Raw genomic sequence first — 26,917 nt, forward strand, 5'->3', positions numbered from 1 at the left:
TTCACTCATTAAATAATAATAATAATATAATGTGATGAATTATCGTTCAAATTAAATGACATGAAAATTGCAAAGTACTTTGTACAAGGCCTCGCTCACGGTAAGTGGTTAATAAATGTTACCTATTACACCCAGGTGGTGTAATGTTAAGTGCTACAGCTGCTAACCAAAGGATCGGCAGTTCCAATCCACCAGGAGCTCCTTCGAAACTCTATGGGGCAGTTCTACTTTGTCCTATGGGGTCGCTATGAGTCAGAATTGATTCGACACCACTGGGTTTTTCGTTTATTAATCAAGAACCCTCCAGGGAGTTCTCTTTTTTTCTTGGAATGAAATCCAAATTCCTTAGCATGGCCTACAAGACAACACAGTATCTGATGCTCTTGATAATACCCCCACTTCCTTCAGTTCCATGAACATTCCAAGTTCATGTCCACCCAAGGGCCTTTGCACTTGCTGTTCTCATTTCTTGGGATGCTCTCACTTTTCTTCTTCAACTGACTGGCCTTCCTGTATTATTCAAGTCTCAGCTTGAATGTTGTCTCTGTGGAGAAGTCTTGCCTGACTATCTCATCTAACATTGCTCTTCTAACCTGAGTCACTTCCTCTACATAATTGAGTTTTATTTTCTTCAGAGCTCTTCACGTGAGTGCAAATTCTATTTTCTTGTTTATTATTGATCTCCCCTACTGGAATATAAACTCCAAGAGAGCAGGGATCTTTCTTGTTCTCCACTATATGTCCAGGGTCTGGAAGAGTGCCAGGCAAGGTAGGCAGCTGATAAAGATTTACTGGGAAAATGAAGGAAAGAACAGTTTCTACCAGTTTGAAGAGATATTTGTGAACACAATTGAGAAGCTAGGGGAATTGGGCATTGGTGCAAAAACACTTAGCCAAGAGATCTGACCTGCTTGCTGAGTGCTATACTAGATGTCAACTTCTCAGAAGAGGATTTCAGGGACCTTCTAAAACTTCCTTTTTGAGGTATCCAAGCTTTGCCTGACACCTGTGCTAGAGAAACAGGTGGGGGAGTCCTTAAGGCTTTCTAACTATAAAGACTGTCCCAGCTGTAGACTCCAGGAGATGCCTGAGGCTGAGCTTAAGACAGAGAGCTCTTTTCTAGTAATAATCACTTTCTCAGTGCCAATCTGAGAAGGTGCTAATGCTCTCTTCCCCTACCTGAATGGCAGGCCCACTGAGGGAGCTGGGGGAAGTCCAGCTCTCATTTGGCGATGCCACCCAAGGGCAAATTCTCATCAAGACCTTGGGAAGGGGAGCCCTGTGCTGCCAGGCAGCTGGCTTCTGGGTCTGGAGCCAAGGTTGGCGCTCACATTTCTCAGCAGTCTGTGTTCACTCTCTCTTCTGGGCAGCCCTGTTTTTATTTATTTATTCCCCCATTATGAAAATAATACATGCTCAGTGCAGAAAACTTGGAGATTGGTGGAAAAAATACAACAGAAAAGAAAACGACATACCAAAGTTAATCACTCTTAACAGTCTGGTGTGAGCATTTTGGTCTTTTTCTTATACATGGTTACAAAAAAACAGTCTACACAATTTTGTGGCCTTTATTCACTTAGCTGTATACTTTGTATTCTCACGTGAGGATTCTTCTGACCTATTTTTATTTAATTGCTTTCTCTTTTTTTTCGTTTTTTTAAAATAATTTTTATTGTGCTTTAAGTGAAAGTTTACAAATCAAGTCAGTCTGTCACATATAAGCTTATATACACCTTACTACATACTCCCATTTACTCTCCCCCTAATGAGTCAGCCCGCTCCCTTCTTCCAGTCTCTCCTTTCGTGACTGTTTGGCCAGTTTCTAACCCTCTCTACCCTCCCATCTCCCCTCCAGACAGTCTCAAGTGTCCACCTGATACAAGTAGCTCACTCTTCATCAGCATCTCTCTCCAATCCATTGTCCAGTCCCTTCCATGTCTGATGCGTTGTCTTCTGGAATGGTTCCTGTCCTGGGCCAACAGAAGGTTTGGGGACCATGACCACTGGAATTCTTCTAGTCTCAGTCAGACTATTAAGTCTGGTCTTTTTATGAGAATTTGGGGTCTGCATCCCACTGTTCTCCTGCTCCCTCAGGAGTTCTTTGTTGTGCTCCCTGTCAGGGTAGTCATCGGCTGTGGCCGGGCACCATCTAGTTCTTCTGGTCTCAGGATGATGTAAGTCTCTAGTTCATGTGGCCCTTCTTGTCTCGGGCTCATAGTTATCGTGTGACCTTGTTGTTCTTCATTCTCCTTTGATCCAGGGGGTTGAGACCAATTGATGCATCTTAGATGGCTGCTTGTTAGCATTTAAGACCCCAGACGCCACAGTTCAAAGTGGGATTAACTGCTTCCTTTTTCATAAAATATTTTTATTACATGATTAAAGTTTGCTCGTTGTAAGAAAAAAAATATTTATTGAACAAAGTGAACATCCTTTGAAATCCCACCCCCCCCCCGCCAAGATAACCATGCAAACAGTTTAGTGCACATACTTGTTATTTTGTGCGTGTACCTATCTGTGTGCATATACTTACCTACATGGATCAAACTAACAACTAAATATATCATTTTGCAGTTGATTTTTTTTTTTTTTTTTTTACATAATCTATCTTTATCACTAGGATTCCCTGGGTGGCACAAACAGTTAAGCTCTCGACTACTGACCAAAAGTTTGGCTGTTCCAACCTGCCCAGAGGCACCTCGGAAGACAGGGCTGGCATCTACTTCTGAAAGGTCACCTTGAAAACCCAATGGAGTTAGTTCTATCCTGCACACAAGTCGCCCTGAGTTGGAAGCAACTCAACACGCTTAATCACCTCAGTCTTTTTAATGTCTACATAGATTTTTATTGTATGAACCTACTCATCTAGCTAGCTACTTCCCTAAGGATGGACTTTTTTTTCCTTCTTTTCTCCCAGTTCCAAACAATATTCCAATGATTCTTTGTGCGCATGTGTACGCGTGCGTGCGCCCCACTCATGTGATTCTGGGGATAATTTTCTAGAGGTAGAATTTCAGGGTCAAAAGGAACGAATATTTAAAGTAGATATTGCCAAAGTGCTGGCCAAAACCATTGTTCCTACACACATGGGCCATGCCTGCTCCTTGATCGAAACCTAGTGTTGCTCATCTTTTTCATTTTTGGTGATTTGATGGGCAAATCATATTGCGTTTTAATTTGTATGTCTTTATTAGTGAAACTGGGCATTTTTTCAGGTTTGTAGCCATTTATATTTCTTATCTTAATCACTGATTCATGTCATTTTCCCTAGCTTCTATTAAATTATCCATCTTTTTCTTATTGATTTGAAAGACTGCTTCGTATTAGTGAGGCTGACACTTTGCCATATCTGTTGGGTATTTTCTCCCAGTTAAAACATGGTTTTAAATGACTGCATAGTATTCCACCTCAACTATTAAGTTTAATTTTGGACACTTTACTTGTTTCCATTTTTCACCTTATTATAAACAACACCGTGATGAACATCTCCTGTGGACATGTCCTTCCTTTTTTTTTTTTAGGGAAATTTGCCAGAAGAGGGGTTTTTTTTGGGTCAAATATATGCCACATTAAGGTTCTTCATGCACATGCACAAAATATCCTCAGGAAAAAGGGTACCACTTCACACACTCCCGTCAGCAGAATATGAATGCCATTTATTCATGTACTTGATAAGGTTAGGTGACATCACGTTTTACCTTGGCCAATTTGATAGGTGTATTGGTTTCTCAGGGCACTGTAACAAATTACCAGAAACTGAGTGGCTGAAAACAACAAATTTATTCTTTCACAGTTCTGGAGGCTAGAAGTTCAAAATGACGATGTCAGCAGGACCACACTCCTTCTGAAAGCTCTAGAGAAGAATCCTTCCTCACATCTTTCCTTGTGTCTGGTGGTTACTGGCAATGTTGGTATTCCTGGTTTGTGGCAGCCTAACTCCGATCTCTCCGTTTTCACCTGGCCAGGTGCCAAGAGTACCAATCATTGGCTCTAGGGCCCACCCTAATCCAGTACGACCTAATCTTAACTAATTACGTCTACACAGGTCCTATTTCCAAACAAGGTCACATTCTGAGGTTCTGGGTAGACATGAATTTTGGGGTACACTTTTCAATATAGTACAATAGGTAAACCAAGGATATTATTATTTCAATGTTTAACTCTTATTTTAAAAAAAAGGCAACCGCCCAGAAATGCGTATGACAAATTATGGTGCATCTTAACTGAAGACTGGCTCATGGATATCCTTGCTGGCTGGGCGGAGTCTGGGAATGTGCCCCACCCAAGGCAAGCGATCAAATAAGAATGTTCCACAATAATAGTAAGTATGTTCCGATCCTGTTGCCCGGACCTTGTCATCAGGCACCATAACAGAATGCCTCTGCCAGAACTCAACTCAGAGACTGTTGCCTATTTTATTATCATTATTATTTACCAGAACATTGCCTTTAAATCACTGGGGAAAGCGTAATGTAAGTTGCAATCTTCAACCCCCAGGACTATCCTCTACTTGATGCTGGAATCATTCTACTTTGGTTCAACTCTTGCCCTTGCCACTCAGGTGTACCACCAAAACCACACAACCAAACCCGCTGCTGTCGAGTCGATTCTGACTCATAGTGACCCTATAGGACAGAGTAGAACTGCCAACCTTTTGGTTAGCAGCCCAGTTCTTAACCACCGTACCACCAGGCCTCCACTACCTTTGACAGACCATAATTTATCCGGGCCTCAACTTCATCTTCATGAAGATATGCTTTAGGTAGAAAAACCGTGTGGGTGTCCTGACCTGAATCTTCCCCTATCTAGCTCTGGCTGGATCATGCCAAAGACCAGGCTCCAGGTGAACGGACGGACTGCAGGCAGGTGAGTCATTTACCTTCCAAGGCCCGCAGTTTTCTCAGCTACAAAGCAGGACTGCTTTACACAGGCTCAGCACTTCCCAGGGCCCTCCTTCACCATTTCCAGCCAGGTCGCACTGTTTTCAAGGTCTCTAACAGCCACCATCTTTAACTGGGAAAACGGAATCACCTTAGCTTGTTTATGCTTCCGCTCCTGTCTCCCTTTCAAATCTAATCGCCCCACAGCTGCAAGACTGTTTGTTTTGTGTGTGCTTTAGATCAAAGTTTACAGTGCACATTAGTTTCTCATTCAAAAATTTATACACACATCATCTTGTGACATTGGTTGTAATCCCCACAATGTGTCAGCATTCTCCCCCTTTCTGCTGTGGGTTCCCCGTGTCCATTCATCCAGTTTTCCTGTCCTTTACTGCTTTCTTGTCTTTGCTTTTGGGCAGGTGTTGTCCATTTGGTCTCATATACTTGAATTAAGAAGTACGTTCCTCATGTGTGTTATTGTTTTATAGGCCTCTCTAATCTTTGGCTGAAAGGTGGACTTTGGGAAAAGCTTCAGTTCTGAATTGGCAGGCTGTCTGGGGTCTATAGTCTCAGGGGTTCCTCCAGTCTGTCAGACCAGCAAGTTTGGTCTTGTTTTGGGAATTTGAATTTTGTTCTACATTTTTCTCCCTGCTCTGTCCCAGACCCTCTATTGTGATCCCTGTCAGAGTGGTCGGTGGTGGTTGTTAGACATGATTTAGTTCTTCTGGGCTCAGGCTAGTGAAAGCTGTGGTTCCTGTGGTCCATTAGTCCTTTACACTGAGGACTGATATTTTTATAAAACAACTTGTTGCTTCGTTGAAAACGTTTCAGTAGTTTCTCAGTATAGTTTTGGCAAAATCCAGATTATTCACTGTGGTTCACTAGGGTCTGAAAGATCTGACCCATTTACTCTCTACCCTCAACCGACCTTAGCTGCAGGGGCCTTTTACTCCCTCAGATACAAGTGCTTTCCCCACTTTGGGGCCTTCAAACCTGCTACACCCTCTGCTCTACCTCCATCCCCCAACACCGGTGCTCACCTTTATACCCTTAGGTCTCAGCTTGAACATTACTTCCTCCAAGGCCTCCCCGGCCACCATCTCTCCTGCTTACTCCTTCCCCTTGCACTGTTTCCCCAGAGCCTTTGGCCCAGTCTGTAATCATACAGGATGCGATTTACAGCCTCTCCCTAAGGGAGTTCAAGCCTCGTATGCGTATGCTCCATTTATCACCGTGTGCCCAGCACCTAGCACAGTGCTGCAAACACAGTGGCCAATGAAATGTGTTGAATGATCAGACCATGTTCTTTAAACCCTTCTCTTTCACATTACTTCTATTAACAGCCTTATGGTCAGGGGCAGATTATCCAATAAGCAAGGTAAGCACAGTGCTTACCTTGCTTACTAGATCATCTGTAGAAATTTTTCACTGCAGATTAGTAAAGTCGTGCTTACCTTGCTTACTAGGTCACTGCCTGTCAGGGATTGTAAATTTAAAAAGAGGCTTTGATTCTGTAGGAAGGTGCTGTGGGGTTGGGAGAGAGACAGATGCCCGTCTTACCTAGAAGCAGAATCTTTGATGTGGTGAAAAAATGTGAAATTGTTCACCACAGATGATCTGGTAAGCAAGGTATGCACCATGCTTACCTTGTCTATTGAATAATCTGCCCCTGCTTCTGGTATTATCTGGATCTCTGGGTCCTTAAGCCTCTTTCCATGTGTCATCTCATTTAATACTCACAAAAACCACACACAGGAAGTACTTCTACTATCCCCATTTTACAGATCAGAGAACTGAAGCTCAGCAAGGTCAAGCGGTTCGCTCTTGATCCACACAGCTAGAACAGGTTTAGTGAGATCTCAAACCCACCAAATAAGTACCATGACAAACTGAACTCATCAGAGAACAGTTCTAGAAGGTTTGAGTTCCAGTCTAACTTTAAGATGGGCTGTGGCCCAGAGAAGTAGTGCACATTACCCAAAGACACTCAACAAGTTAAAGGCAGAGTGGAGACTAGAACACAGGGTGGGGCATGGCCCAAGATACACAGGCCAAGGAGGTAACAACATATGATCAGGAACCGACAGCAGTGAAGGACGAAGTCCAAGCTGCACTGAGGCACTGGCAAAAAACAAGGCTTCAGGAGTTGACAGAACACGAACTGAAATGCTTCAACAAGCGGATGCAGCGCTGAAGTGCTCACTCATCTGTGCCAAGAAATTTGGAAGACAACTACCTGGCCAGCCGACTGGATGAGATCCATATTTATGCCTATTCCCAAGAAAGGTGATCCAACTGCAGAAATTATGGAACAATGTCATTAATATCACACGCCAGCAAAATTTTGCTGAAGATCATTTAAAAGCAGCTGCAGCAGTGTATCAACAGAGAACTGCCAGAAATTCAAGCTGGATTCAGGAGAGGATGTGGAACCAGGGATATCATTGCTGATGTCAGATGGATCCTGGCTGAAACAGAAAACACCAGAAGGATGTTTACCTGTGCATTACTGACTACACTAGAGCATTTGACTTGTGTGGATCATGACAAATTATGGATAACATTGCGGAGAATGGGAATTCCAGAACACTTCATTGTGCTCATTAGGAATCTTTACATAGATCAAGAGGCAGTTGTTCGAACAGAACAAGGGGATACTACATGGTTTAAAGTCAGGAAAGGTGTGCATCAGGGTTGTATCCTTTCACCATACCTATTTAGTCTGAATGCTGAGCAAATCCTGAGAAGCTGGACTATATGAAGAATGGGGGCATCAGGATGGGAGGAAGACTCATTAACAACCTGCATTATGCAGATGACACAACTGTCCTTGCTGAAAGTGACAAGGATTTGAAGCACTTACTGTTGAAGACCAAAGACCATAGCCTTCAGTATGGATTACACCTCGACATAAAAAGATAAATAAAAACCATCACAACTGGACCAATAAGCAACATCATGATAAACGGAGAAAAGATTGAGGTTGTCCAGGATTTCATTTTACTTGAATCCATAATCAACACCCACGGAAACAGCAGTCAAGAAATCAAAAGATGCATTGCTTTGGGCAAATCAGCTGCAGAAGACTTCTTTAAAGTGTCGAGAAGTAAAGATGTCACCTTGAAGACTAAGGTGCGCCTGACCCAAGGATGGTGTTTTCAATTACCTCATATATATGTGACAGCTGAACAATGAATAAGGAAGACCAAAGAACTGACGCCTCTGAATTGTGGTGTTAGCGAAGAACACTGAATATACCACAGACTGCCAAAAGAATGAATGAAACTGTCTCGGAAGAAGTACAGCCAGAATGCTCCTCAGAAACAAGGATGGTGAGACTACGTCTCACATACTTTGGACATGTTGTCAGGAGGGATCAGTCCCTGGAGAAGGACATCATGTTTGGAAAAGTAGAGGGTGAGTGAAAAAAAGGAAGACCCTCAACGAGATAGACTGACACAGTGGCTGCAACAATGGGCTCAAGCATAGTGACAATTGTGAGGACAGCGTAGGACCGGGCAGCGTTTCGTTCTGTTGTGCACAGAGTCGCTATGAGTCGGAACAACTCGAAGGCACCTAACAATAAGGTTACAGAACCTCCCCCATGGCCAAGCCAGTTAGCTCTCCTCTGTGTAATTTAAGGATGGAATTATAGGTTCAGAAGCCAAAGCTGAAGGTAACATCTCCAACTCTGGCTCATGTTTTGAAAACCGGCATTCTGGGGAGCTAACCAGAAACCCAAAATAGTGGCCTCAACCCTCAAGTGAAGGTCAGGTGAGTTAACAAAGCATCTGATTCAGAAGCAGACATCAAGGACAATTTACGTTTATTTGCCGCTGGCTGACTAAACATACTTCACACCCAGCAGAAGTTACGAGTCCGTTAGGTGAAGCCATTTCTTGCCAGCAGGTAAAGGTGGTCCTTGGCGAGTAACTTGAGCACCACCTTCAAGCTGAGGCCTTTCTTTGGGCAAACGCCACTGGGCAGGCTGGGTCCTTCTCGCCTGGCGGAGGGCTTCTGAGGAACTATTCTTTTTGCTCGTACTTATGCTTGATGTGTTTCCACAGCTTCTGCATTTTAAAGACAAGAGCCACAGACCTTTAGCTTTGCCACTCACCTTCAAAGACTAACCCCATCGCCCTGGTCTCTAAAACAAACTTGAGAGAAACGTAAAAGAGAGGCAGCGCTCTCATATGGAAGAACAAACTGCCCTGGCCACCAGCAGTACAGCATCAGTGGGACGAGCCTGCCTGGGCTGTGGAGTCAGACAGCCTGGAATTCAAAACATTTAGTTGTGGTAGGTAAAACGGAAGCAACACCAGGGTTGATACACAGCTCCTAACATTTATAAAATGCTTTCATGCTCTTAATCACTATATAAAGTAACTGAGAAGGGATGGGAAACCCTGGTGGTATAGTGGTTAAGAGCTACGGCTGCTAACCAAAAGGTCAACAGTTCAAATCCATCAGGTGCTCCTTGGAAACCCTATGGGGCAGTCCTACTGTGTCCTTTAGGGTCACTATGAGTCGGAATCAACTCGATGGCAACAGGTTTTTTTTTTTTTTTTTTGGTTGGGAAGGGATGATTTTACTTTTATAGGAAACTGAAGGAACTGACCAAAAGCACACAACATTGCGTGAGCTGGAATAGATTTGACGGCAACTGGTAGTATAAAGGAATACAGTCTGGAAAATATCTCAGTTCTTGGACTTCCATGTGTTATTCAAGAGGTCCTAACTGCATAATGAAAAACAACAACCAAGCCTGTTGCTGTCGAGTTGATTCCAACTCATGGTGACCCCATGTGTCAGAGTAGAACTGCGCTTCACAGGGTTTTCTTGGGTGTAATCTTTATGGAAGCAGATCGCCAGGCCTTTCTTCTGTGATGCTGCTGAGTGGATCTGAACTGCCAACTTTTTGGTTAGCACGAAACTGTTTGCGCCATCCAGGAACCTTCTAAGTGCATGTTGCTGTTCTGCTGCCGTTGAGTCCATTCTGATTCACAGTGACCCTATATAACGCGGTAGAACTGTCCCATGGGGTTTCTTAGGCTGTAATCTGGAGCAGACTGCCAGGTCTTTTCTCCCACAGACAGGCTAATGGGTTAGAACCACCAACCTTTTGGTGAGCAGCTGAACACTTAACCACTGCGCCACAAGGGCTCCTTCCTAAGTGTATCACGTAATCCCCTACGTGCACAGTTTCCACATATTTCATATTGTGCCAGTTTTTACTTCTTTAGGCCTATGATCCTTGGGATAGGAACTGACTGGATTGTCACTCCTGAAAGCACAGGGAAATGGGTGGGCTGTGATAACAATCAACTTAGATGCTTTTCCAGACCAGTGGGAGTGACCCACAGATCCCCTTATAGGAGATGAAAGAGTAACAGCACTTTCATACGGGAAGAAAATTGTCTTGGACACCAGCAATACAGCACTAGTGGAAAGAGCCTGCCTGGGCTGTGGGGCTGAATGGGGCTATCTGGGCAAGGCCTTTCCCAGTATGAACCGAAATTTCTCTAACTGAAGAGAAGGAACAACCATACTTGTCTGTGCAGCTGTTGTGTGGTTTAATGACATAAAGCATGCACAGCACCTAGCACATATTACTTCAAAAGGCGTAGTTATTTACCTGAATCATGTTTCCACTCTTCCCCTAGGAATGTAACCAATGTTATTTTTGAGTTGTACCACCTACCAGGCACTGTGGCACCTTGCCAATATCTCATTGATATAATCCTCACAATTTAATTCCCTGAGGCAGTTAGTATTATCTCTATTTCACCGATAAGAAAACTAAAGTTGAGAAATGTTAAGTAAGTTGCTCAAAGTAATACAAATATTAGGTGACAAGGCCAGGTATTCCCACCCAGGGGTCTGATTTCACAGCCACCACTCTTAACCATTATTAATACAAAGCTGCCTGCGTGGGAAGCCTTGGGAATCCGAAAGTGCTATCTGAAAGAGCCAGCCACAGTATCTAAGATGCTTTTTCCATGTTCATCGCCTGCTCAAATCTGCCCTTGAAATCCTCAGAGGTAGGGACCCGGGTTCCAGCCCTAATTTGCTGGTGGTGTACCCTAGTAAGCCCTTTGCTCTCATCAGGCTTTAGTTTTTGCTTCTGCAAATGAACAAATGGGTACGTGGGGTGGGAGACTCCAGTACTTACAACCCATGCAAAGTGGGACCTACTGACCTCGTTTTACGTGTCAGGATTTACACCTGGCCGAGAAGGCAGCAGTCTTAAGAGCAGACGCCCACGGTTCACCCCCATTCCTAGGAAAGGCTGACTGAGTGCCGCGCCACCCCCACTTCCACTGTCACCCCTTAGGTGGGTCCCAAGGTCAGGGACGGCCCAGGCCCTCACCCCCTCGTTCATGTGCTCGTAGACCGCGTCCGCGCCTTGATCGAAGGCGCGCTCGAAGATAACGGCGCCCACGGCGATGGTGAGGGCGAAAGTGGAGGTCCTGCGGAACAACAGGGAGTACAACCTCGCAGTAAACGTCCGAGCCGCCATGTTTCCTACTGCCGAACTCGCACCACCACGCCTGCGCCGCGACCGATCTCGCCTTCAAAGGCCCTCGACGTGCAACACTTTATGGGACTGGTAGTTCCTCTGAATCCTCTGACTCTCAGTGCTAGTCGTTGTAATCCAGAGACAACTACTAGCCTGCAAGAGAGAAAAGTCCCATAAATTCTAAATTAGCGCAGCCGAAATTTAGTTTGCTAGGATTTATTACCGAATTTCTTTCCTCAATCTTTTTGCTGATGGTTTATTTCAAACTACAACTCCCAGAAGTCCTTGCGCTTCCTCTGCTTCCCCCTCCCGAGGGCGCTGTTTTGATTCCCAAAGGTTTCTGGGAAAGGCGGACTTACTAACCAAGGAAGGACTACGGATCCCAGCAAGCAGTGCGGGGACGCAAGGGCGCAGGAGGAGGAGCCCGGAGCCGCTCGGCCCAGCGGAGCCAGGTACCTTCTTCCGCGGGTCGTTGAGGGGCTCGAGTCTTAGTTCCTTTCCTCCCCGTCGGAGGGCCGGATCTCGTCCTTCTCAGTTCGCGTACCCAGGGCGGTGCGAACTACTTCACGGCGTGGGGTGGGGGATTGGTAGAGGGGCAAGCGAACTTTGGCGTCCGAGCCCTGCTGGCTAGTCTTCTCGCCCTGTCTCCGAGGCCTAGAAATTGAGCTTGTGGTGAAAGTCGGATCCTGGGGGCTGAATTCCTCAAGGGAAGGGGCCGTGGATCTAGGTCTGGCCTGTGCTTTTTTGTTCTCCTCCCTCCCGGGTCTCCTGACCTGGAAGGCGGGAGACCTGTGACCACTCACTCATTCCTTCTTGGGAATAAAAGAGCATGGGCTTTGGAGTAGTAGATCCATTCAACAAATGTGTTTTAAGCGCGTCCTCTTGGCCATGCGTTGGGGACCCACTGGTGAATAAGTCCCTTCACTCATGGGGCCCTCGCTCTAGTGCATGTGTGGGCGGATGGGGAGGTACAGGAAGGACAAATAAGTAGTACTTTGAAGAACAGAGAAGTTGATGGGATTAGGGAGGAGAGGTGTGCTGTTTTAGACAGGGTGATGGGGAAGGCTTCTCGAGGATGACGTTTGAGCTATCAAACCTAGGGAAAAGCTGATGCAAAGACCCTGAGGCAGCTGCAGTCCTTAAGTGTTTGCGGGAAAGCAGCCCAGTGAACTGTAGAGAGTGGGCTCAGGTCACCTCACATCTGGCCTTGTAGTCCATAGTAAGGAGTATTTTATTTTGTTCCAATTGCATTCGGAAGCCGGTGTAGAAGAGTTTTAAGCAAGAATGTGAAATTATATAATTTGCATTTTAATACCATCATTCTGGTGCCTCTGGAGAGTGGACTGAAGAGGGGAAGATACTGCCGTGTCTCAGTAGAGGAAAGATGGTAATTTAGATTAGGGTGTAAATTAGAGTAGTAGTTAAATTTGGGATGCATTTTGAGAGGTATAACTAGCAGAACAAGGTGACAAATGTGTGTAGGTTGTGCAAGAAAAGAGGAATCAAGGATGACATCTAAGTTTGACGTCAGCAACTGGATGGACAGAAGTGCCACTAACAAGATCGTAGACGATCTTAAGTTCTGTTTGGTTCTGTAAGTTTGAGCAGAGGTTAGGCATCCAAGTGGAGATGTCAGGAGGCAGATGGGATATGAGTCTGGGGTTCAGAGGGAGGTCTAAACCAGAGATAGAAGTAATCAGGACAGGGGTGGCATTCAAAACCCAGGGCTGGACTCCAGGCCTGGATTTGCTTTCTGCCTCTGTGTGACCTTGATGAGGAAGTTACTCTCTGGGCCATATTTTTTCCATGTTGAAAAAGCAACAGTAATGCTCAGTTAGGGGATTGGAAAGAAAAAATGTGAAATGCTGTACACATGAAGAGTTACCCTTACTGTGGTTATTTACTATTTGCAGAGCATCCTGGTAGTCCTTTGGGTCATGAAGCAGTGAGGCTGCAGGGAAAGAATACTTACGCCTTGCTAGTCATCAGCATCAAATATGGCTGATGGGAATTTCAGAGAGACAGGAATCATTCTTAGGTGGGATGAGTATGGGAGATCACTGGAGGTTAAGGTGTGGCATGTTTTATTTTTTGCCTTTTAAATTAATTCTCATTTTAGAGTAACAATTTTAAAAACCCAACTGTCTTTAAGCCTTTTGTTTCAACTTAGAGATTATTATTCTATAAATAAATCTAGCAAAATAGAGAAAAATGACCTTAACTTTTTCTTTGATTAATGTTTGACTCAAGTTGAACAAACTAAATTCCTTTAAATAGCCAGTCCTATTTACAGCTTAATTAAATTCCCTTAAACATTTAACTGCATTTATAAATTTAACATATTTTATTTCCTTTTTTAGCACTTCAGATGGATAACCTAACAAGCACAATTTCCCTAGAATACTTAGTTTTAGAAGATCTAATAAACTAAACTTATAAGCATAATGAATTCCGTGTTCTTTTAAACATTTCAATACTTTTCACAGTCAAATTCTTTTATGTCAGTGGTTTGTGTATTTATAAATTTAACATATTTTATTTCCTTTTTTAGCATTTCAGATGGATAACCTAACAAGCAGAATTTCCCTAGAATACTTAGTTTTAGAAAATCTAATAAACTAAACTTACAAGTGTAATGAATTTCGTGTTCTTTTAAACATTTCAATACTTTCCACAGACAGTCATATTCTTTCATGTCAGTGGTTCTCAGTCTGGGGAGCAAAAAAAAAAAAAAAAAATTACAGGTTCTACCTCTGATATGGAATTAGAATATGGGGACACCCCTTCAGTAGTTTTTATAGCATCCTAGATCCCTGGTGGTATAGTGGTTAAGAGCTTGGCTGCTGACCGAAAGGTTGGCAGTTCAAATCCACCAGCCACTCCTTGGAAACGCTATGGAGAAGTTCTGTTCTGTCCTGTAGGGTTGTTATGAATCGGAATTGACTCAGTAGCAACAGGTTTGATTTTAGATGATTGTTTTGCAGCCACCGTTTCCAACCACTGTTGACCTCTCAAAATTGCAAATCTTTATCAATTACTGATATATTTTACCAATTACCTAACTATATATTTTGACTTTGTATTTTAAACTGGAATCACAATGCTCATCTGTCAGATACTCAAGATGCCAAATTCTTTGAAATATTACAGATACTTTTTTAATAAGAAATATATATGGATTATTACCAGTTTTAGGGCAGGAACATTAATACAGGGAGTTTGATTTACCCTACCACTTCTATTTTCAGTTCTAAGCTTTCCAGGAGTATTACAGGATATTTCCACGGTAAAAAAAATAGTTCCATCTACTCAGATGAGTTATGCTTAGCATTCTAAGCAAGTTGGGATTACCATCACAGCAAGCTGAGGTTATTCATAATCACAATGATTTCTGATTGGGGCAAGGATCCAGATATCATTGGGATATCATTGCTGATATCAGATGGATCTTGGCTGAAAGCAGAGAATACCAGAAAGATGTTTACCTCTATAATTGACTATGTAAAGGCATTCAACTGTGAGGATTATAACAAGTTCTGGATAAGGTTGTGAAGAATGGGAATCTGGAACTCTTAGTTGTGTTCATGTGGAACCTGTACAATTATTCAAATAGAACAAGGGGATACTGCAGGGTTTAAAATAAAAAAAGTGTGTGTTTGGGTAGTATCCTTTCACCATACTTACTCAATCTGTATGCTGAGCAAATTATCTGAGAAATTGGGCTATGTAGGATTGGAGGAAGACTCATTAACAACCTGCGATACGCAAATGATGCAGTCTTGCTTGCTGAAAGTGAAGAGTACAATCAAAGACTATAGCCTTCAGTATGGATTACACCTCAACATTAAAAAAATAAACCTCACAACTGGACCAATAAGCAACATCATGATGAATGGAGAAAATATTGAAGTTGTCAGGAATTCCATTCTACTTGGATCCACAGTCAAAACCCATGGAAGCAGCAGCCAAGAAATCAAATGGTGTATTCCATTGGGCACATCGACTGCAAAAGACCTCTTTAAAGTGTTAAAAGCAAAGACGTCACTTTGAGGACTAAGGTGAGCCTGACCCAAGCCATGGTATTTTCATTCACCTCATATGCACAGGAAAGCTGGACAGTGAATAAGGAAGACCCAGGAAGAGTTGATGCCTTTGAATTATGGTGTTGGTGAAGAATATCGAATATACCATGGACTACCAGAAGAACGAACAAATTTGTCTTGGAATGCTCCTTAGCAGCGAGGATGACAAGACTCCATCTCAGGTCCTTTGGACATGTTATCAGGAGGGACCAGTCCCTGGAGAAGGACATCATGCTTGGTTAAGTACAGGGTCAGCAAAAAAGAGAAAGACCTTCTGGGAGATAGACTGACACATGGCTGTAACAACAACGGGCTTAAGGATAACAATGATTGTGAGGATGACACAGGAGTGGGTAACATTTTGTTCTGTTGTACACAGGGTCACTATGAACAACTTGACAATACCAACAACAGTGTGTCCACCCAGAGTGGCTGTTTCTAGCAGAGGCTGCCTTTAGAATGTGGGGAATGAAGAGGTGAATGACCAGGGGTATGCTTAATACTCCAGGCCTTTGCTTCTTAGGGCTCCGTACACGAGGACTGAGGTCGTTGGTAGTTGAGAGGTAGAATTCTCATACTCCGTGCGGGAGACCCAGGTTCCATTCCTGGCCAATGACCCTTCTGTGCAGCTACCACCCATTTGTCAGTGGTAGCTTGTATGTTACTGTGATGCTGAACAGGTTTCGGCGGAGCTGATAGACTAAGACAGACCAGGAGGAAAGTCCTGGTGATCTACTTTGAAAAATCAGCCAAGAAAACACTGTGGATCTAGGGCCCCGTCTGCAGCCGATCGTGGGGTGGAGCAGGGCTGGGCAGCATTCTGTCCCATTGTGCGTGGGGCCGCCATGAATTGGTAGCTGACTTGACAACAGCTAAGTACAGTAGTACTGGGATCAGTGGTTAAAAACGCAGATTTCTGGTCTTTACTCCAGGTCTAGCGAGTCAGAACTGCTGGGGATCTGACCCGGGAGGCTTCACTTTTAGCGAGTTCCCTAGTGGGGAGCCATGGAAGCTTTTCAGCAGCAGTTCTTTTAGAAGGGTTGATCAGATACTGCCCAGGGTGGGGTGGACTGAGGAGGCTGTGCCCAGATACGAGGACTGGACTCGGGCCGCAGTAACAGTAGTGATGGCAAGGGTCAGCTAATATTTGAAGTCCAGACTGGGGGTGGGAGAAGGAGGAGGCAGCGGTGGTTCTGAGTCTGGGTATTTGGTTCAGGAGCCTCCTTTAGACTATTTTTACCTTTCTTGTTTGGAAACTCTGGCCCCCTGGGACCTGTAACTGTCTGATGAGAAACTGTGTCTCCAGCCTGCAGCTCCTTGGAGCCCAGATTTGGGTGCGGCTGACCTTCACTGGGTTTTAGAGTGTGCTAGGCTGACCAGGTTTGGTCGGAACTACGGTCGCCCTGTCAGCCTTCAGCCAGGTTCTAAGGGAAATGTCTTCCTCTGTCCCTTTCAGCCACCACTGCCACTTGTTCATCCAGGTGAAACAGGTCACAGCAGCCATCCATGGCAACTTTTAAGGGAGAAGAAGGGCAAATTTTCTACATTTTTGAAGGGAATTTTTTGAGGTGTTTTTGGAACAATGCATGCTAAATGTAGAAACTTAGAAAATAGAAAAACAAATGGAAAAAATCTCACCCATAGTCCTATTATCTAGACATAACCGCAGTAAATGTTTTTTGTCTGTTCTAGTTTTTTTCCGTGTGTGTGTTCACAGAGAAAAGGGGAGGGGGTTCTTTCTTCTTTAAAAAGCAATATCATGTTGTCCATATTGTGATACAAGAATGAACATTTTCCCGCAAGAAGGAATGTTTCCTTGGACTTGACTTTTAATGGCTATGTGGTACTCCATTCAACAGACGTGGCTCGTGTAGGTTGTGAGCCTTGTTGCTCCTTGCCAGCTGTGGGCTCTCTCTGCCCTCAGTGTTCTCCAGGGTAAGATGAGGATAACAGTAGAACTAAGCTCACAGGCTGTGTGCATCGTGTCACTGACCCCCACCACGACCCACACAGGGCACTGAGCAGCATCCTGGCAGGTAGTGAGCAATGGAGAATGTCAGCTGTTCTTGTTGGGAGTCCCTGGGTGCCAATGGTTAATGTGCCTGGCTGCTAACCAAAAGGTTGGAAGTTTGAGTCCACTCGGAGGTGCCTTGGAAGAAAGGCCTTGTGATCTACTTCTGAAAGATCACAACCATTGAAAACTCTATGGCGCACACTTCTACTCTGACACACGAGGGGTTGCCGTGAGTTGGGATCGGCTTAATGGTAAGTGGTTTGGTTCTTACTGTTGAACCTTTGGATAAGCTACATTGCAGTGACTATCTTGGTACCTAGAACTGTGTGGTCATCTCTGATCATTTCCTTGGAAGAATTCCCTGTCAATGCAGGTGCCTCTGGTCAGTGCCCCCAGCACGTTGTGCGTCATTCTGCTGCAGAGCTCATTACCCAGTACTGTTATTGGGGGACATACTGTTTCAGTCACACCAGTGTGTACTCAGTGTCCCTGCTTATGAGAACAGGAACTGTATGCCGTGAGATGTGAACTCCAGTCTGGCAGAGAGGGAGTGCTCAGCTAATGCTTGCCTGATGAAGGGATGAATGAGAACTGTGGAGCCTTAGGGTTGTGTACATATAAGTGGAAGGAGGGGCCCCCCTTGGACTTGGCTCAAGAGTGCTTTGGAATATGGGATACTTTGTACCTGTGGCCATCACAGATTGTAAGGTGATTTCGTTTTTTCATTAATTTATTCCACCGCATTAGTTATCTATTGCTGCATAACAAATTACCCCAAAACTTATGGACTTAAAACAACATTTATTATCTTACAGCTTCTGAGTGTCAGGAATTTGGGAGTAGCTTAGCTGGGTGGCTCTGGCTCAGGGTCTCTTACAAGGTCACAGTCAGGCTATTGGCCAGCGCTGCATTCTGATCTGAAGGCTTAACTGGGACTGGAGGATCCACTTCCAGACTTCCTCATGTGGCTGTGGGCCAGAAGCCTCGGCTCCTCGTCATGTGGGCCTCACCATACAGCTGCTCACAATATAGCTGCCAGCTTCTCAGTGACCAGAGAAAGAGAGAGACTAAAATGGAAGCCGCAGTATCTTTTATAACTTAATCTTGGAATGACATACCATCACCTCTGCTGCGGCCTCTTGAAAACACATGGGAGAGGTCTGTACAAGGGTGTGAATACGAGGAGGTGGAGATCATTGGAGGCCATTTCGGAGACTGTTACCACACCCACAAATGCATACTGAGCAGTGTCCGTGTGCTAGACACTGTGCTAAGCACCTCACATGCACGATTCAGTCTTAACAGTAACCGATGAAATAGTATTATTACCCCCATTTCACAGATGAGGCTCAGAGGGTGAGTAGTTTGCTGAAAGGGTTGTTGTTGTTAGTTGCTGTTGAGCCAGCTCCAACTCATGGCAACCTTACGTACAACAGAATGAAACATTGCCTGCTCCCGTACCATCTTCACTGTCATTGGTATGTTTGTGTCCATTGGTGTGGCTATTGCATTAGTCTATCTCATTGAGGGTTACACAGCCTGAAAGTACCAGGGATGGGACTCAGACACGGGTTGAGTGATTAGGGTAGTTGTGTTTAAGGAAAAACAACTTCAGAAGATTGGCTTGAATGGTCTATGTAACTTGAGCAAACTCTTGCCCTCTCTGTTCTTCAGTCTCATCTCCTTCAGGAGCATTTCTCTGAGTGTAGTCTGTGGACTTTGCATCAGAACTTCCATAGATTTGCCCGCCCCCCACCCCAAGATCTGCTAAGTTAGAAATTGCCGTGAGTGGGGCTCCCACTGCCCACGACTGTCAGGAATAAGATGATGCACCTCACCCCAAGAGGTGGTGGAAGGTGAACCTATGAACAAGGTCAGGATGAGAGGCTGTGTTGGAGGGATACCCAAACATACTGGCAGAGAAGGTGTTTGGGTCCTCGTGGCACATCAGTAGAAGCAGAGTCCTAAACAGGGCAGTCTGCACTCACCCTCATGGGGCTATCCTGATGCCATCATCTCCAGACGGCAGGCATGTGTGGTGCCAGGACATTGCTGCGCTCCTGGTAGGTGCTATAAAGCCATCCTCTGACTGCAGTTTACTGTTTTCCTGGGGTCTGGTGGTGCCATAATTAGAAGAAATGACAGGTGAGCCTGAGGGCAGCATGTGGTGAGCACAAGTCCAGGATAATTACAGTACGCATCCCAGCTCCTGGCCAGGGCTGAGCTGCTGGCTTATTTTAGCCCTGTGCCAAGGCGCCCAGAACCCAAGGCACATGCAATGCGAGGAACCAAGAATATTGATGAAGCACGAATGTCTGCCCTATGACAGCCTCCCAGCGGACTGGTGAGTGAGGAGAGAATGGGGCCTGGGGTCAGCCAGACCTGTGTGTGAATCCTGGCTGTGTGATGCCTTGGCTGGGGGACTTGCTCCTCACAGCTTTGGTCCCCCACCCCACCAGTCTGAGGGGACATCGGAGCCCTCTGCACTCAGGGCGAGGTGTTATCCTTGCCCCTCCTAGCCTTGGCTTTGAGCAAATTAGGAGTATTTCTGAGTCTGTTTCCTCATCTGCGAAATGGAACCCCTTCACCTCTACCTCAGAGGGTCTCTGTGAGGATTAAATAAAATGAAAATCAGGTGCCTAGCATGCAAGAATCAAATCTGAACCTATCTCCCCCCATCTCACCATTCCCTTTTCTTTCCTCTTCCATCCCACAGTGTCTCAACTAGTTAGCGATCCTTTCTTTAAGCCCAAAAGACTGAAGTTGGGTTCCACAGGACAGCCAGGCCTCGTTTAAGCCTGTAGAACAGGGCTAAATGGTGAGCCGCCTAGCTGGCCAGGCCTGGGGCACTGCTGAGTCAGAAGTCCTGGTGGGGGCTGGGGGTGAGAGAGCTGCCTTTGGGTCCTTCCGTTTCTTCTATTCCCATTCCTCATCCCCAGATTACAGCTGAGAAACAGAAAGCATCGTGCTGCCGGTGAGCCGGGGAGGGGCCCTCGGACTCTGCGGGTCACTCGCTCACTCATTCTGCCAGCACTTATGTGGCACTAGTGTGTGCCAGGCCCTGGTCCAACAGCAGTTGGACAAGCAGACAACTGGGCCTGGGGTCAGCCAGACCTGAGTGTGAATTTCTGGCTATGTGATGCCTTGGCTGGGGGCCTTGCTGCTGGGAATGTAACCTGGGGGGCAGGGGCGGGGAGCAGATGGGCATGGCATTAGGTCAGCATGTGAGAAGGTGCCTTGTGCTGTGGAAAACAGCAGGTTGTAAGGGGCAGGAGTGCCTGCCGCTGAGATTTTAAATTGGGTGTCAGGAGGGAGCCACCTGGATAATAATAGTAAGAAAAGGAAACAGCCTTCGTTCTTGGAGCACCAACTGTATGCTAGGCACCTTACTTAAACCACCTTGGTAGGTCCCCAGCAGTGGCGGGAGCCCTGTTCTATAGCGAAGGACAGTCTCGGGGATGATCGTTTTCCTGAGATCACCCAGCTTATAGGTGGCAGAGCTGGGATTCGAATCCCATCCTGTGTGTCCCAGGAGGGTTGCCCCACTGACCTTGCCTACTGCATCTCAGCCACGAGGAGCCAGCTCTGTCACCTGGCGAAGCTCCAAGGAGCCAGCAGATGCTGCAGTAACCGTGGTCGCCAGGAGTGGTGGGTGGCACCACCTGTGTTCCCAGCGAGCAAGTAGGGTGATTGTTCTGTGTTCTGGACAAGGCCTCACTCACATGCTGTGGAGTGAGCCAGCCTCAGGATGGTGAATCACAGGCAGAGAGGGCCAGCTTAGTCAGCAACCCATGCTGGTGTCTGGACGCTGTCTAGAGACATTCCAGCTGTCCCCCGCTTCCCCCTTACCTGACCCCTACCCCAGGGCTGCCAAGTGCAATGGTGCAGGTTGTGTCTTGTACAAGGACACCTGGCAGAGGGGGTGAGTCAGAGCTGAAATCCAGCCCATAGGCTGCTGACCGTTTTGTGTGATTGGAAAGTGCACGAAGGCCCTGAAGTGGGAGGGTTGGGTTAACAGTCCTAGAAGTACGTGCCTAGGTAATGCCTGGCCAAGATCACCTTACTGAAGGCCAGTGTCCTAGCCCAGAACCAGGCCTCTGCTTCCATGGGGACAGGCCTGGGAGGTAGGCGGGAAACACTGGCCCCACTGCAGCCAGTCTGCAGGCCTGGGCGGCAGGTGCTTAGCACAGCTGTCATGACAGAGCGGGAGCTGGGGCCACCGGTGGGGGCCTGAGGGTCCAGTCCCACCTCTGCCTCTTGTGCTGTGTCCTTTGGGCAGCTTACTTCCCCTCTTCTGGACTTATTTTCCTCATCTGTAATACTGATCACCAGGCCCCAAAGGTCACTTTGATACTGACATTCTGCTCCTTGTCATAAGCCTGTGTTTTTGGAGACACAGACTTTTGGAGGCCAGTAATAATGATGGTGATGGCAGCAGCATTAACTGGGGCCTCTTGACCTTGTGCTAAGTGCCTCTCACAGCAACCCCATGATGTGGACACTGTTATTACCCTAGTTTTCATTGGAGGAAACTGAACCTGAAGTTAAATAACTGCCCAAGGTCACAGAGGTAGAAAATGGTGGCACCTGGATTTAACCCAGACCGTCTGACTCTGGAGCCAAGCTCTCAGCACTTTTTCCACACGGCTCCCAGGGCATGAGAACGAAGTGATGGCAGGCCCTGTACTCAGTCCCTCCCCAGGCCAAGTATCCTGCTCTGAGATGGGGGTGGTATGACCTGCCCTGCAGGGGGAGATGATCAGTATAGGGCCCTGCCCTGGCCATGCTCTGTGGGGTTCAGGTCTGGAGGGACCACGGTGCCGGCGTTCTCCCTAACCTGAGTGCTGGATGTGCTTGGTGGAAGGCACAGTCGTGGGCATCTTCTCATCTGATCACCTTAGAGGTCACCTAGTCCAGCCACCCTCTTGCTGCTTTATACTCAGGGAAACTGAGGCCCAGAGAGGGCAAGGCCCTGAGCCAGAGGCTCCCTGTGGTCCTGGCAGAGCTGGGACTAAAACACAGGGTCCCACTGACCTGTCCTCAACTATTGAGTGTGTCCCATGTGCCAGGCACTACAGGTGAGGGTGGCCAGGGTGGGTAAAGGAAGGATGGGCAGGCAGAGCTGCTGTGTGTCCATCATTTGGGTCAGTGTTGCTGGGCAGGGAGGGGGCAGAGAGGGATGGCCCCATGGTCTTGATTTCTTGGTGGATTGGTATTTGGGACAATTAGCATGATAGAGTGAACTCAGGCTTTCCTAGCAGACCTGAACCCCAGGCTGCTCTGCCCCTTCTAGAAGGGTGACCTCTCTGAGCATCCATTGTCTTATTTGTAAAATGGAGGTATCTCTTGCAGTTTAAAGTGGCCAGCATGGTCCCAGGGGTGCAGTCCGAGGTTAACAAAGGAAAGCTGTCATCATTATGATTTGTTGGGAGGAGACTTTCATAAGTGATTAGGAGTGTGGGCTCTGGAGTCACACTGCCAGGATTCTAAGTCCATCTCAGCTCCTTTTTCACGGTGTGGCCTTGGGTAAGTCACTTCACTTCTCAGAGCCTCAGTTCCCTCATCTGAAAAAGCGTAATAGTCCCTACCTCACAGGTTGTCCTGAAGGTTAAGTGAGATGATACATTTAAAGCTTTGAGCCTAGAGCCTGGCACATAGTAGGTGCTCAATAAGTTATTAGCTCTAGTAATAGGTAGGAGCCATGGCGGCACAGTGGTTAAGAATTTGGCTGCTAGCCAAAAGGTTGGCAATTCGAATCCTCCAGCCAGTCCTTGGAAACCCTGTGGGGTAGTTCTACTCTGTCCTATAGGGTCACTATGAGTTGGAATTGACTTGATGGCAACGGGTTGGTTTGGTTTTGGTTTAGTAATAGATAACATTTACTGAGTACTTGCTCAATGCTGGGCATTATTATTGTTATTTTTGCTGCTATTACTCTTATTAATAATCCATTCAAATAAACTAACTTTTCTTTATCACTCCTCAAGCAATCAGCCAATCGGATCCACTGTCTCATTTTCCTACAGCAAAAGTAGAGGCCTACAGAGGAGAAGTGACTTGCCCAAGGTCACACAGCAATCTTTTCAGTGTCCTGTGTGGTTTTGTCCAGCTAAGTCTGCTGCAGAGCCACTGTTCCATCTTGGTCTTCTGGAAGGACACCCCTCCCTGCCCATTCCTGCCCCATTACTCTCCAGAGCCAGCAGCTCCCCAAAGCATCAAGGTTCGTGAATGGCTTGGTTAAGCACTTGGCTGTTAAACGTTCATCTTTTACAATTTCAATCCAATTCCTATAAGCTTATTGGCAAGATGGGGTGTATTAGAGTTGCCAAATTTAATATATCAAGTCCATGTGTCTGGTACATGGTTTCTCAGCAGTAATGGGAGAAGAGAGGTTTTATACGTTTTCATTTTGAATGGCTGTCTGTTCCTGATCCCATTACAGCCCTTGAATTAATGGCTAGCTGTCCCTGTCTGCCGCAGGAATGGCTTTCTGCATCAAATTGTTTGGCTTTCTGTACTGTCCAGAAGGCTGGTTTCTCTCTGTGTTCTTCCCCTGTCTCTTCCTTCCACGATGCATTCCCCTCAGTCCACCCTGTTGATCAAGTCACAGCTTCACCTTATTTACCAGGTCCTAGGAGTCTGGAGGGAGCCCTGATGGTGTAGTGGTTAAGAGGTCGGCTGCTAACCAAAAGGTCAACAGGTTGAATCCACCAGCCACTCCTTGGAAACCCTATGAGGCAGTTCTACTCTGTCCTATAGGGTTGCTGTGTGTCAGAATTGACTCGACGGCAATAGGTTCAGGGAGTCTGGAACTTTGACTGCTAGCCGGAGCTGCTTCCTTGTGACCTTGAGAAAGTCACTGTCATTTCTTCCCTGGGCCTCAGGTATCTGCTCTGTGAAGTAAGGGCTCAGACCACAGACCTGAAGGGCCACCTCGCTTCCAGCTCCAGGGTGAGGGTCTCCACCTCTGCAGGTCCCCCTTGTTGGGCCTGAGTGGATCCACTCCTCCTCTGGTCTTGTGGCACTGAACTGGGACCCAAGAGTTTGCCATGAGAGTCATCAAATTGCCACCTACCTTGGGGTGCAGAGCTCCTGGACCAGGTGGGGTCCCCATGGCTAAGGGGTCTTAAGACCCTGCAACAGTCTCATTTCCCACCATGATTGGCTAGAGACCTGTCATCTGAGCATTTAGCTCATCAACTTGGGAAGCTGTTTCTTATTGGCTGCCTGAACCCTCTTCAGCCTCTCTAGGCTCTGAATGGGCTGTGGAAGAGGACCCCTGATAGCACGATGATGAAGCAGCAACGTTAGGGACCTGGGTTTGCATTCTGACTTGCCACCTGTGTGACCTCAGGCAGATCACGTCCTCTCTTTGAATTTCAGTTGTCCCATATGGAAAATGGGGATTAACTCATGCATTCAACAAATATCTGACTGTCTACTCTGTGCCAAGTACCATTGTGGGTGCTGGGGCTTCTGCAACAAATAAAACAAAAAAATCCCTGCCCTCATGGATTTATATTCTTGTTGGGGAAAAGAGACAAGAAATATAATAAGTCCTTTTAACTTCAAAGGTGATAAGTGCTATGAGAAAAAATAAAACAGGATAAAGGGAGTGGGGAAAGCTGGGGAACGAGCTGGAGTTTTAAGTAAAGTGGTCATGATGGCTTACTGAGAAGGTGGTATTTGAGCAAAGATTGAAGGAGTTGCGGGAGCAAGCATGGCAGACATACAGGGAAAGCGTATCCCAGGCAGGGGGAACAGCAGTGCAGATGCCCTGCAATGGGAGTGTGCCTGGCCTTGGGAGGAGCAGCAAGGAGGCTGGCAGGGTTGGCATGGAGAGACTGCCAGAGAGGGGAGGCTAGTAGGGTGGTGGGTGGTGCAGGGGGGAGGTTGGCCAGATGGTATGAGGCAGTGGCTCTCACCCTAATTCTAATATCGGAATTGGAATTACCTGGGGGGCTTTAAAAAGTACTGGTACTCAGGCCTCACCCACTGAGGTTCTGCTTTAATTGGCCTGGGATGGAGGCTGGACATGAATATTGTTTAAAAAAATCACTCTGGAAGGAGTCTGTGTTGGCTGTAATTGTAGGGCCACGTAGCTCCTCACAGGCTGTTGTGAGGTTTAAATGAGCAAGTGCCTGTAAGCAAAGCCATGACCCAGGCCAGCCCACCGTGAGCACTCAGTCAGGGCCAGTGGACAGTGAGCTATGGTTTATGGTGTTTTTTCCAAGGGTCTGATGAGCACTTTGTGGCTTCCCAGGCAGCGGCAGCACCTGGCATAGGTGGCCATGGGAAAGCGATACTTCTGCGACTACTGCGACCGTTCCTTCCAGGACAGCCTCCACAACCGCAAGAAGCACCTGAATGGGCTGCAGCACCTCAAGGCCAAGAAGGTTTGGTACGACATGTTCCGAGGTGGGTGCCCACCGGCTCAGCAGCCAGGTGGACGGGACCCTGCTCCCTCACCTTTCTTACCATCAGCTAAGAAAGTACCATGGGTCAGCAAGAATCCTGGCCTGGACTCTTTGAGAAGCTGAACAGTGGGAGGTCGGGAGCTGCTGCCCCTGAGGCAGATGGGTGTTCTGAATGGGCAGGTGGGGTGTGCACACCTGTCCCCCAGCAATCTTGATCATCAGTTCTCCAGGTGCAGGGCCAGGCTATGGGCATACAGGGGCCAGAAGGAAGGCCCCTCTCCAAGGAAGTGATGCTTGAGCGAACAGCTGAAGGAAGGGAAGAGCTAGCCACACCAAGTGCTGGGAGCAGAATGTTTTGGGTAGGGGGCATGCAAAGAAGCAGGCAGCCATGAGGAAGGCACCTGATGTTTTCTGGGCAGAAAGGAGAGGGTATGACTGGCACGTGGTAGGTGAGAATGGTAAGGGCTGACGGGGCAGGGACCAGATCATACAGACCCACGGAGGCAGCAATAAGGGCATCAGGATGTCTTGGGGGCAGAAGGCAGCCCTTGAAGGGCTTGATGCAGGGGCTGACATGACCAGAGCTATATTTGAAAGCTATGACTGACTGCTGCATGGTGAGCACTGGGCGTACAGGAATGGTTGTTGAATGATGGCTGGACAGATGGATGAATAACCGAGCTGCCAGAGGGAGGCTTTTCCGGGAAAGTCTTCGCAGAGCAGATGCAATTGGGGTGAATGCACCTCAGGGGTGTAAGACCCGAGCACAGGGCCTGGCACCCGGAGGTGCTTGTAAGACTGTGACTGCTGCTGCGGCTGCACTGCTGTTATTACTAGACGTGCACCCTGGGGAAGAGCGACGGAGCTGGCAGAAGCTGGAGGCCCAGAGCCAGACCAAGTGGAGAGGGAGCTTGGCTGTGGGGCAGGGGTAAGCCAGGAGCCCTGGAGTGAGTTGGGTGGGGCTCACACCCTCAAACTGAGGAGCAGGATTCTGGGACGGTGCA

At 46.8% G+C, this 26,917-nt stretch overlaps 2 protein-coding genes across 6 annotated transcripts in view; one reads left to right on the forward strand and one right to left on the reverse strand.

Moving 5' to 3' along the window:
* Positions 1–8,689: 8,689 nt before the first annotated feature.
* On the reverse strand, positions 8,690–11,432 carry LOC100659857 (cytochrome b-c1 complex subunit 9). The gene is made up of 2 exons (XM_003419070.4): positions 11,251–11,432; positions 8,690–8,950 (listed from the first exon to the last, which is right to left on the reverse strand). Exons 1-2 carry the CDS (start codon positions 11,398–11,400, stop codon positions 8,906–8,908), a joined length of 195 nt encoding a protein of 64 aa, XP_003419118.1. The 5' UTR covers positions 11,401–11,432; the 3' UTR covers positions 8,690–8,905.
* A 298-nt stretch (positions 11,433–11,730) lies between these two features.
* Positions 11,731–26,917, forward strand: part of ZMAT5 (zinc finger matrin-type 5) — a 28,824-nt gene continuing 13,637 nt past the window's right edge. Inside the window, exons 1-3 of one of the 5 annotated variants that reach the window (XM_064272493.1) lie at positions 11,780–11,852; positions 23,523–23,716; positions 25,760–25,914. In XM_064272493.1, coding sequence (XP_064128563.1) covers positions 25,788–25,914 — 127 coding nt within the window. In that variant the 5' untranslated portion in view covers positions 11,780–11,852; positions 23,523–23,716; positions 25,760–25,787. Of the gene's footprint in view, positions 11,853–23,483; positions 23,717–25,759; positions 25,915–26,917 lie in introns of those variants that run through there. The other 4 variants (XM_023559252.2, XM_023559253.2, XM_010598751.3 and 1 more) reach the window with 4 other exon arrangements.

This window comes from Loxodonta africana, chromosome 19, assembly GCF_030014295.1.
Source record: "Loxodonta africana isolate mLoxAfr1 chromosome 19, mLoxAfr1.hap2, whole genome shotgun sequence".
Lineage (NCBI taxonomy): Eukaryota > Metazoa > Chordata > Mammalia > Proboscidea > Elephantidae > Loxodonta > Loxodonta africana.